The 12399-nt window shown below is 31.2% G+C and overlaps 1 protein-coding gene across 1 annotated transcript in view; it reads right to left on the bottom strand.

The window, feature by feature from the left end:
• LOC129983906 (SEC14-like protein 2) overlaps positions 1-11292 on the bottom strand; it is a 75470-nt gene extending 64178 nt beyond the window's left edge. The window contains exon 1 of the mRNA XM_056093605.1: positions 11134-11292. Within this exon, the coding sequence (XP_055949580.1) occupies positions 11134-11183 (50 nt within the window). The 5' untranslated portion in view covers positions 11184-11292. The remainder of the gene's footprint in view (positions 1-11133) is intronic.
• Positions 11293-12399: the final 1107 nt, after the last annotated feature.

The following is a 12399-nucleotide window of genomic DNA, read 5'->3' as shown; positions in this document are numbered from 1 at the left end:
CTCTTATAATACATTACTTTTGAGTAATGATTGTTAAATAATTTTATGTTTAAAAGTCTGGTGGCTAAGGGTGTGCACCAGATGTTCAATATTTCATTTTTAAACACGTTGCATTTTTATTAAATAGGCCAAACGATATGTTTTGATTCACCTGATCCTGTAGTAAAATGTTTTTCGTCTGGTGAATAAGTTGTTTGAACAATAATATATATATATATATATATATATATATATATATATTTTAATAAGTATATATATATATATATATATATTAATATAAGTTAATATATTATATTAATATATATAAGTTAATATATATATATATATATATATAATTCTTATTTGGTTCAAATGTTTTTATCCAGACTCGGAAGGACAGAAGAGACAAGATTGTCCTCTTCCTTTCTTTGTACTATTTCATCATATCAGTTAATTGGAATTCAAACAAATCACAATGACAAACTGACAACTCCCACCCCCCGGAAAGGCACGCGAAAGCACTTGAATGACCGGACCGCTGCGACAGCAACGCTAGCGGGAATTGTGGCTTAGTCCTAAGGGCCATCACCGGCCACGGTACAATCCTTCCGTAAGGAAGTACTTCCCTTCATTGATGGGAGAAGCTAGACCCCCACCTTTTCATGTACCCACAGGGGTGGCGAGAAGCAAACACCATGTCAGTAAACTTTTTATCCTCAATTAGGAGGTGCTCCCTCCGTGGGACTCCGCGGATTTTTAAACAAATAAAGATCATTTTTGAATTATTTGTGAAAGTTGATTTTCTTTTTTCTTTTTGCTTCATTTGATTTATCAGCATTATTATTTATCTTCAATATACCAATTTTTAATTCACGAGGCCTTTACTTTTTATTTCTTCTTTTAATTTGGAATAAAAATTTGTAAAAATTCAAATTTTCCTTAAGATTGAAAGGAGGGTTAGAGCATGTTTTATATTAAAGAAAAACCAAGTGCTATTAATATCGAAAAGCTGAAATTGAAAAATGTGTAGAAGTACAGGAATATAAGAAATTTTGTCCCTATTGCAATAAATGGTGCAAATTATTAATATGATGTAATTTTTTCCTATCGCGGTAAATTCTGCTCATGAAAAATATTACTTCTTTGATGTGTTACTCATTTAACATAAATGATTTGTGACAGGAATGAGCGTTGTTTGCTGCTACTGCATCCAGCGAAATGAAAATTTTATTTTTGCAAGAGTTGGAATTCAAAGTGACATTTCCTACCTCTTAATGGAGAGTTGTCCGGTTTTGGTGAATCATATTGCACATGGGATTGATTTAATATCGAGGAAATATTCCATTGCTGGCCTAATTTTAATATTAAGAACTTACTTTTAAGGAAAAAAAATACATATGGTTTAAAAGGAAAACTTAAACCAATGTAGAGATAACATCCATATTAGGAGCTTAAAAGAAACTTGTCACTATGATGTACAAAATCCCATGAATAAAACAGAAGAAATTTTCCACATATTGGTAAGATGCACAAAAGTCTACGATACAGATAAACATTTTGTAATTATAATTTGTTTAAGAAATCTCATAATATATTGCTCTTTAAATAATCTTGTTTTCTATATATATTTCTTTCTTTTTCAAATGATATGGAATTTCATGCTATCTCTATTTTGTATAACGTTATACTACGCTATTTGTTATAATGATATATTTGATTTCGATACTTTCCACCTCCACCAAGTCATTCCTTCTGCATTTTTGATTTTGTCAGGTTGAGTGTAAAGTGATGTACTTATGCACTGGATCAAAGTTAAAAAGTCGGATGGCCGATTTGCAAGACTGTAACGCTAAACACATGATCTGACCAGACGGTGAATTTTTTGAAAAATAGAGGGCAGCTCGAATCAGGTGTGATTACCATGAATAGCAACCTGTTTGATTACACAAGCGCACGTGTCTTAAGTGATGCATTGAAAGATTGCTCAGACACGTTGCATCGCGCGTGCGATGATTATGAGTAATTTATAGATCCGAAAAATGTAATGCTAATAGATATTTCTGTTAAAAGATCTTTCTTTCAAATTTGTGCTATTAATTTATGTAAATGATGGTATGTGATGAGTAGCTTTAATAAAATTAATTTAGTTTAACTTAGCATCCTGTTCATTTTTGAAAAAGACAAAAATCCCGAGTATTTTACCTCACGTAGAAAGTGTCATATGTATGCCAAAATTTCAGTTTAATGCCCTCCCCCCAGAAAAAAACTTTGAAATCTGATAAACTGGACTTCCGATCATTCAGCTTTCCATCACTTGGAAGAAAAAACAATCTTGTTTCTCTTTTTAATATCAGAAGCACACCATTGATTTTGATCTCTGCCCATTTACAGAACTTACAAAAAACTTTTGAGTGAATGAAGGGCGTTAAAATATTCTTTTTTGATGAACGCTAAAGATATGACAGACATTTTAAATAAAAATAATTCTGAAACGTGTATAATGTCAACGCGTTTTAGTTTTGACATCGAATAACCAAAATAGATCTACATTTGAATTAGAAACAATGTCTTAATATTAATTTATAAAGGAATGTCAAGGGACTAGTGAAGAAATTCGAATTATCTATGTGTTTTTTTATTATTATTATTTGATGTTCCAATTAGCCAAGTTCCACTCTAAATTGTATCACCTGAATATGTTTCAGAAATTGAAAAGCAAATGGATAATTTTTAGAAATCTTAGAAATATGCATTTTTTAAAACTTTTGTTTTATCCATTGGATATACCCCCGGGGGCACCTTGAAAAGAAGATGAAATGCTTCCGGTATGGTGGTTGGATCTCGCCACCCTGGAGGGTGCATAAAGAGGTGAGAGATCTGGCTTCTCCCATCAATGACGGGACGTTGTACCGTGGTTGGTGATAGCTCTTAGGACTCAACCACAATTTTCGCCAATGTTGCTGTTGCGGCGGTTCAGTTATTCAGTTTTCTTTATCCGTGTGCCTTCGAGGGGGACGGGGAGTCAGTGATATGACCTATGCATTGGATATGACATGCGCTGTGCAATTTGTTACAGGACATGATCCATTTTCTTCTTTTCTTTATCAGTTTGATAATGACTTTAGGCCTGTGGAGAACTATGAGGTGTCATAACCTTTTATTCTTTCATAACATCTTAAAAAATCCTCATCTTTATCAGAAATATTAGGTTATTATAAGGAAAAAAAAACATAAATATGATTAAATTCTTATTAGGCAATGAACTATTATTAAAATAATCATAACCACTTTCTTAGTGCAATATTTTCAATATTCCTAGCATTTTATTCACAGTACATCCTTATTCCTTCTTTTGTTTCTCATTTTATCCAATTTTCTCCCTAGCTTCTGAATTCGATACATAATGCAACATTTCTAAGCTTACTTTGTGAAGGAGATTATATAATACTTCAAGTTTTCCTTAATACCGTGCATTAGCATATTTATTCCTTCAATATTCAAGACATTGTCTCCTTTCCTTTTATCATTGTTATCAATTTTATACATAATCGTATCTGTTATTTCTACGGCTCTTTGAGATTGATTGCAGTGTAATATTGCCTCATTTTTCCTTTTTTATAAAGTACACTTACATTTACGCTTAACCGTCTAGGAATCGCATGAGCTCTAGAAATGGTGGTATTGAACTCAAGGAGAGATCATTTGAATACTTTTCGCCGCGTTCCTGCTAATTCACTCAGAATTAGCTATTCTCACTTAATCTAGAATGAAGCCATTTGCTATTCGTTGAAAACATGCGATTTTTTTTTTTTTTTTCACAAAACTCTTTAGTAGTTGGTTTGTTATATATATATATATAGTTGACACTTTGTTCGTAATCGTTCCCTCTCAGATGGTGGTTGGTCTGTTGAGTTGAGTTTAGCTATATTAACGTCCCCGTTTTAAAGCAACACTAAGGCTAATTTGGGACGCGCCTCGTCATTTTGAACCGCGGTCAGATGACGAGAATAAATTCCAGAATTATTTAAAATTTCAAAATTCGTTTCTTGTATGAAATAAATAAAATATTAAAAAAATTGTTCATTATTTTTTTTTTGATAAAAATACCCTTAAAAGAAATATATAGGTAACAAAAGTAAAATGCAACAAAAACACAAATGCTATTATCCGATTTTTTTGCATTTAATTGATTTACAATTTAAGCGTATCTGCGTAGGCAAGATATTCAATTCCTTTGAAAAATTAGAACTGATTATTTTACATATTTTTAATAATTATAATTTTAATTAATTATTTTTTACACATACATAAACAAATAATATTACCAGATTTCAAACCAGGCAGTTGCCTGGAATCATTAGGAGGAAGGGGGGATGAAAGGCAGATAAATTTATAAAAATAAAAAAATATGGAAATGATAAAATAGTAGGATCACAGACATGTTAAAAAATTATTTGAAAAAGAGAGAATTTAGAATTTAAGAGTTCTTTCTCAATATTCAAGTTTATACGATAATGAGAATTTTCTCGCTAGATGGCAGCTCGATTCAAGGGGTAACTTGATACTTCATTTTTCTCATTTCAACATTATACATCATTGATTTGTCAAATTAAATAAGGGAAAAAAAATAAGAAACGGGCGAGCCGTTCAAATAAACCATTGAAATTAAAGGAGGAAATGTACACTCACTTAATAAGATTACGAATTTATTTCACCTAAAAGTACCCTTATTGTTATAAAAAAAATAATATCTCTATTGTAATAATAAAGAATTATAATTTTTATGCTATAAGCAAAACCTTGGAATCTTATCTTAACATGATCTCCGAATTTGGCTTGCCTGTAGCTGTACGAATTGTTTATGCTCGGGATTAGGCTTACAAACAGAATTATGAAGTACATTTATTAACACAGCACAATGTGGGTGTGTTGTTGTGTTGTCAAATAAATGTTTTAAGACTTTCAGTAGCAGTATACCGCCTTCTAAATAGAATCAAGTTCACAAGGTGGCAACATGGTTCAGAGAACAAGAACGTTTACGAAGCTAAGGAAGAAAGATGAATGGAAGGCCAAAAGAAGAACTATGAAAAACACCACGTTTTGGGGATCTTAATGAGTTAAGGTCAGATCGTTGGATTAGAGACAAAAAAGGTAATTGGAAAAACTTTACAGGAAACATCACAATCACGATATATGTTATTCAATTGGGTAGTCGTAGCTATAGGAGGAATCGGAAGCAATGAATTCATTCGCCAGATTTTCATGCCGAGCCTGCATGAGTTTGATATCACAAAAGATCAATTCTCTCCTGACAATCCGTTTATATCTGATTCCATAATCACGTTTATCTTAGAGAGCTCAAGAATAAAAACACCAGAAGTGTTAGAACTGTTCGACCCGTTGGAAACTTAAAAAAGGGAGTATATGTGTCATAAGCAATCATAAAAGTTTCTTGTATTGTAAGCTGCAAACTTGACAAGCCTGTGACTGTAACACGTTTTGTTCATGTTCGGAGTTTTTTACCTGTAATGCGCGTATTGTTGCGTTGTGTCTAATAAATGCTTTTAGGCATCAAGCAGTTAGTTGTCTTTAGTGCCTCCTAAACAGACAGAAGTTCAAAATTATTCCTGATATTAATGCCACAATATAGATTTCTCGTTGATATAAATCAGCATGATATGAAGCCAAGTCTAATTTCAGTTCCACCTTTTGAAATAAGCGCTTGGAGATACTTGGAGGACACTCTCGCCAAAGAGTTTAGGCGTGGAATGCGCGTGAATATGAGGGCTAACGATGAAATGGCATATGTCACCATACTACTGGGATGATTAGAAATAAGTGATTGATTGTTGTAAAATTTCTGAAGTTGAGAATATGCCAGTACGAATAAACTAAAATTTAATTTTAAATTCAGTGTTCAAGATAAAAGTGATTTAAATGTATGTAACTCATTTCACAGCTCAAGGACATTTAAAAGTATATGTAACGCCATTCGTGGTCTCTCATATCTTTCTACGTATTATCAATTTAAATTGAAATCATTATAGAAACTATTAATTTACAGCCCGTAATTCCCTGCATGAGCATAATGAAGTTGACAAAACCCTTTTTTAAATGTTTAATAATTAGGTTGACTTTATCATTTCAATGGAAATGAAGCTTGAATAGTGAATTGAAATATAATGCAATTCTCTTCCCCCTCTAAAATAACAACACATTAACAATTTTTTTTTAATATAGGAAGCCCCATTTAAGCACATAAAGTAAAAATTTTGTAGTATACTGTTAACAATGAAAACTATTATTTATTTATTTATTTTTAAACACTACTCATCATTAAGTCAATACATTAGGATAAAAGAAAATTATATTAAAAATTTAATTCCTCAAGATTTCAAAAAAAGCTGATTAAATTTTCGTTATTTAAAAATAAAGTTAATGTTTTATGAGTTGTGAGAATAATGTGATATGAATACTTTCATCAACTGCTTCCAAACAGCGTTGTAAAACTTGTATTATAGATGAGCCTAGTCTAATAAATAACTTAGCCGTATAACTTAAAATGGGCAGTTTTTCTTTAAAAAATTATTTATATTCAAAATTAACATTGAAGTTTCTTCTAAATCTTTACAACACGTATTTCTCACAAACATAATCCTTTTTTTATCACAAAAAATTTAGTTCAGGTAGATTTAATAAAAAAATTTTATATAAAAAAATCTTTTTTTTTTTTTTTTTTTTGGAAATTTTATTATTGTTTTAAAAAATATTTCGACAGTCATAGTCTTCGATATAATTTTTCCGTCGAATAAAACTTTTTGAAATTGAAAATGAATTTATTATAATGGGATAAATACTACAAGATGAAATCTGATTAAATCGAAGCTGTTACAAAGATTCAAATGAATCAAAATTTAGAACGTAGAAAAGCTACATGTATAAATAAGAGTAAACGACAGTTTTTTTATGCTATAAACAACAATAGCATTCATTTTAATATTTATCAATATTAAAATAATTTGTCTTAAATAAAGACTTATAATTATAATAAAAAATAGTAATTTTGTAAATAAATTATTTAAATAAATAAATGATACACATTATTCTAAATACTATAATTGTATGGAAAAAATTTCTTTGTAGATAAAAAAAATAATTCAGAAAAAAAGAATAAAAATTTGGATTTGCTAAAATAAATTCAAATTGCATATTATAGTTTAATATCATAGTAATAGGTGAGGCGATTCAATGGAATAAAGAAAAATTCGAAATGAAAAACATTGAAATTGGTCAAGTTTTATTATGTCCATTGATCATATCTTTTTAAGAGAAAATATGGCAAGGGCAATGAATAAGTCACCTAGCCAGCATTAAAATCATTCTTTGGAGTTAACAAGCCAAATGAGTTAAGTGAACTTCTGCGGTCCTTATATCAGATTTCAGATACTTTAGCAACGAGTATTAAAAGATGAAAATGTCAATAAAATTCTCATTGATGTGTAAAGCTTTCATTGAAATAAAAAAAATCCTGGCAAAAGGGGAAAAAAAAAATCGATCACTGAAATGCGAGAAACTAAAACTCACTAAGCGTTAAGCATTCCAACATTTCGAAGGATTTCGTTTTAATTTTTATATAATATTCAGATTTGAGTAATTTCCAAGGAAAAAGAAGCGATCACATGCATATTTTTAGCTGTTAATCAGTAAGTTGAATTATCGTTTCTCTTCCGTAACCTACCCATCTATCACAGGAAAAAATCAATTTTTAAGGTAAACACAGATCACGTTGCGAGTCTAAATACTCTATTTAAGCATGCAATCGGTTTTTGCATCACTATCTCCTCATTCATTCTGCGAGATCGATTCCTTTCATAAGAGATATCACTGAAATTGTCCTGTTGCAATTCTTTTGTGGTGACGAGGAAATTGCAATAATTTTGATGGAGATTAAATGGTTCGCCTGAACACTGAACCGTTTTACATACTTTTTCTTGCGGACCGCAAGGACAGGGGGAGGGCGAAAATTTCCTTTCATTCACCCAGCTGGACGGATTGCCGATGCATCGTCCGTGTTCTCAGACTTTAATGTTAAATAGAAAATGTATCTTTTTTTTTTACAGATGTTATAGATGATAAATATTGATTGCGTAAAAGGAAGATATAAGTATTCATTTTTAAAAAGAGCATCATTTAATAGATTCACGATTCTAAATCAATGCAAAAGTAACGAAACTTTCTTTTAAACATAAAATTTTGATCAACAAAAAGGAAAAGAATTGTGTTTTGTCTGATCAACGAATGTTAAGATGCATCGCTTTACGATGACATGCTAAAGAACGATTATGGTATATGTTTTTAGGGTTCTTTGGAGCAAACTTTTCTCGGAAAAAGCTCTGGCTCCCGAACTTTCAGTATTGATGCGCATTGAGGAGGAACAAATTTCTCTTTAAATAACTGTAAAATAAAGTATCGCAAATAGTTTGTTACATTTGCCCTTTCCATGCTACAAACGATCTGAATTAATCTGGCAGCTGAACTAAAGTGCAAATAAATTACGAATTCATTTCCAATTCCATCGTGATGAAAATGCAACATTTTCATGATAAAAATACGATGTTTTGAAATTTTGTGTCCTTTGTTAATACCGGCAACCAAAATATGCAAAATAGGCAACATCTTTTCGGCGAAGATAATTCCTTCCACTCAGCCAGTTTGAAATAACTGAAGGAAAAATGCCAAAATCACTTTAAAGAATACGAGGATATTGCAAAGAATAAGTCGCTCCGGTTCTATATTTCTACCAGTATAATATCCTATCGTTTGATTATGATATAGAATACAAATATTTTTTGATAAGTATAAAATTGTTCCCATTTTTTATTGGTTCAAAAGCATGCGTATTAACACTTATTTGAAAAGCCTTACAGAGATGATAACAATTCGTGAAAGTTCATTGCTGAATAGGAGACAGCCATAGCAATCCAGGTGCTGGCACGCAGATCATTGAAGAGTGCTGTTGGCAGCAACGATTGCATGCTCAACAGAAACGAAGCATTTGTAGATATTTTGACAAAGATGCGAATACTTAGCTGATAAACGAGCTCTCATAAAGTCAACTTATTGCTTATCTGAAAATAACTAAGTCACAAAAATACATAGCACTGATAATTTATCAGAGTTTCTTTAGAATATGAGTGGAATATTGTTATTCTACTCAGTATTTATACATAATTTTTTTTTAAAAACAAATAAATACCGAAATTTCAGCAATAACAGCAATTGGATATATCTACACAATTCAAATTCAGCTCCAAAAGATAACTGTTTATTCAAGATTTACAGAAGATTTTCCATTACTATATTTTTCCTAAATTAGTGACTAGTTGTTGTGAAATGTTTTGGAAGTAGTTCAGTTTTGTATAATAAACTATCCACATTCAACTACAATTCCTAAAAATGATCCTGAAATCCTTAAAATGTTGTTTCCTTCCCGATTGTGCTAAAATGAACAAATAACAAAATCCTGACAAACATTTTTCATGTGAAGACTCTATTTCAGAACTTCTTTTTCTTTTTTCTTTTTTTTAATTCATAAAATTGTTCGTACGGAAAAATTTAATTTATGTTCTCACATTCATCCAAGTCATCATATTTTGAAATGTTTTCTAAAAAAATGATTTTTATAAGATGAACAAATTCTATATATCGACTAAAAGTCTCATATATCGAATAATATTCTCTTAAAGAAATAATGTATGCTCGGCCTACTGAGTTCAGTTGAACAAAAATTGTATTATTTTAAATTTGTTTTCTTCCATTACAAAACTGCAGCTCATGAATCAGGTTGCAGTTAATAAAAAAAATTATTAGGGAAACACTTTTTATGCATTTGAATTTCTGTTTAAACTGGCCGGGATAGCCTGTTTGGTAGGGTGTTGGACTCGCATCCCTTTGTTTATGAGTTCGAACCCCACAGGCCGAAGACTCTCCTTGTGTGTTGTAGCTGGCGCAGGTATTTATCTGCCGTGGATACAAAATACCATGTCGAAAGTAATACCACTAGGGGTACCGGTTCAGAGGTGATCGTTTTTTGATTTAGGTCTAAATTACGCTCTGTGGATGAGTGAATGAAATGCATGAATGAAGTCCACCCCATAAAAAGGGTTGTGACACGTGAGTAGCTAAGTCGTACTCTTGGCCCTAATTGGCGCTGCTGAAAAAACAAGAGACGCTCAGTCGGCTTAATTCGCTGCCAGATAACTGTCAGCGGGCTTGTAAAGTGCCCCTAAGTCACAACACAAAAATGGCAACTTACAGAAAAATTAACAAATCTTCAATAATGTGCAAGTTTACTAGCCAAAGTATAAAAGAATGATATTTTGACCACTACAATAAAGAAAATTCAAAACTCCTTTTTTTGTATATGATTTCTTGAAAAAAATTTCATAAGTTACAATGTTGAATTTGAGATATTTTCATTCGTAGATTATGGTTGATAATTCCACCGACAAAGCATACTAGATGAGCCCAATTTGTTCTTATTTTTTATTCTTAATATTCCTGAAAAAATCCTTATCTTTTTAAATAAAAAAAAATCTTATTAACGTTAAAACATTATTTTGAAGCGATTTCCTTAAAAGATTATGTTCAGAAACACAGTAGGGACAATTTTGTTCAAAAATAAATTTAATTTTTTTCAACGTACAAACAGATATTTTAGTAAAGTGCAAGTTAATTTGCAAATTGCATATTTATTTGCATGTATAAAATGAATTTCTTATTAGTTACATATTTTAATTATTTTCAATTTTCTTTAATCCTCTAAAATGAAATGTGGATTATTATTTTTAGTAAGAAAATGACGAAAGATTTCTATATAACGATATTTTTCAAGTCCAATTTGTAGAGATTCCACCGTAAATCCTTATATTTTTACAAGTAAACGAAATACTATTTATAAGCAATACCGTAATAGCATCAAACACCACATTCTGATTTATACTGTCCGAGGTAATGTATTGTCCCTGCCGCTAATGCAACTGATGATTGCATTTCCTGATTATTTTTAGTCTGGAATTCCATTATCTTTCCCCTTTCGTATCATCTTCGCAATGCATAATATCTCTTAAAACAAAGGAAAAAAGAAACACTTACAACGACTTCTTGGATAAGGCATTTTTGTGACGCACCCGATTAAGATTCATGTTGGGAAAGTAAAACCGTTTCGGTCGAGACGCAAGAGAATCCTTACTATTCAGGGAGCACAAGAATTTCAAAGGAGTGGACCGATGGTTTATTCGCTCGTTTTATTCGACCAGCTGGGTACAGGAGTTTCGGTAATTACTTCTGATGAACGTGACATATTTTCAAGAAACGGCATAAGGAAAATGATCAGCAATTGGATGATCCTGGTGCTATTCCGACATCTATCGGACGCTGCCATTGTCGTTGTTAACAACTTAATCACAGATCTCAAGGTCAGATACGCTATCTCTCGAGTCAAGAAATCACTCTCTGTCGCCATTTCTCGGAAACATTTCATATTTACAGTATATAGCAAACTCACTGCTGCTTTTTTTTTTCTGAAGAATTCTTGAAAGTAGTAAACACTTTTGATTATTTTAACTGCATTAATATCCCTTTAATTCGGTGGGGGCAAATCAGGAGCCTTTTCATTCGCTAAAAGTACAAACTATTCCAAAAAAGCTGTAAAACAACCTTGTTAAACTTATGGTCCAGATAACATAATAGTACGGGACAAAGGTCTGAAACATTTGACTCTGTTCATAACAAACATTTATTTAAAAATGCGCTTAAAAGATTTCTTTGAAACTTGATTTGACTTCTTAGTGAGCGAATTTTTCACTATTTCCTCGATGATTATAAAATTGAGATTTCAAGACTTTAATCTGTGAAACTGAGATATTTGAGTTTTATTATAGCTTTCAATCGCGTTGAAGGGCAGGAAAATCTATAGATGAAATTATCTCTTTCTTTGGCAATAATTGTCATTCCAAGAAGAAATATGTGCTAATAAAATAAAATTAATGTCCTGGGATCTTTTTGGGACTATATTGGAAAAATGAGAAATAACAACAATCAAGTTTTTTTTAAAGGAAACAAGTGAGTATAGAAGACAAAAAATAGGAATAAGCCATTATTTTTATTTTTATTGGCATCGTGTATCTACACAACAAGCACAATTAGTCAGAAATTTCTTATTATATAAACATCCGTTCAAATGAAGAATATCGATGCCACTATGCTTTAATAATGCTTTGATAACAAGGTGATTGAAGGATCTATGTTCTGTTGACCAAACCGTTTTCAAACATCGAATTCTCTTTTCGTTTAAAGCGCAACATTATGTGTGCCAGTTTTACCACCGAATGGCTATTATTATTTATGCTTTATTTTTAA

Source organism: Argiope bruennichi, chromosome 9 (genome assembly GCF_947563725.1).
Source record: "Argiope bruennichi chromosome 9, qqArgBrue1.1, whole genome shotgun sequence".
In the NCBI taxonomy this organism is placed as follows: domain Eukaryota; kingdom Metazoa; phylum Arthropoda; class Arachnida; order Araneae; family Araneidae; genus Argiope; species Argiope bruennichi.
This window is presented reverse-complemented; position numbering and strand designations above follow the sequence as displayed.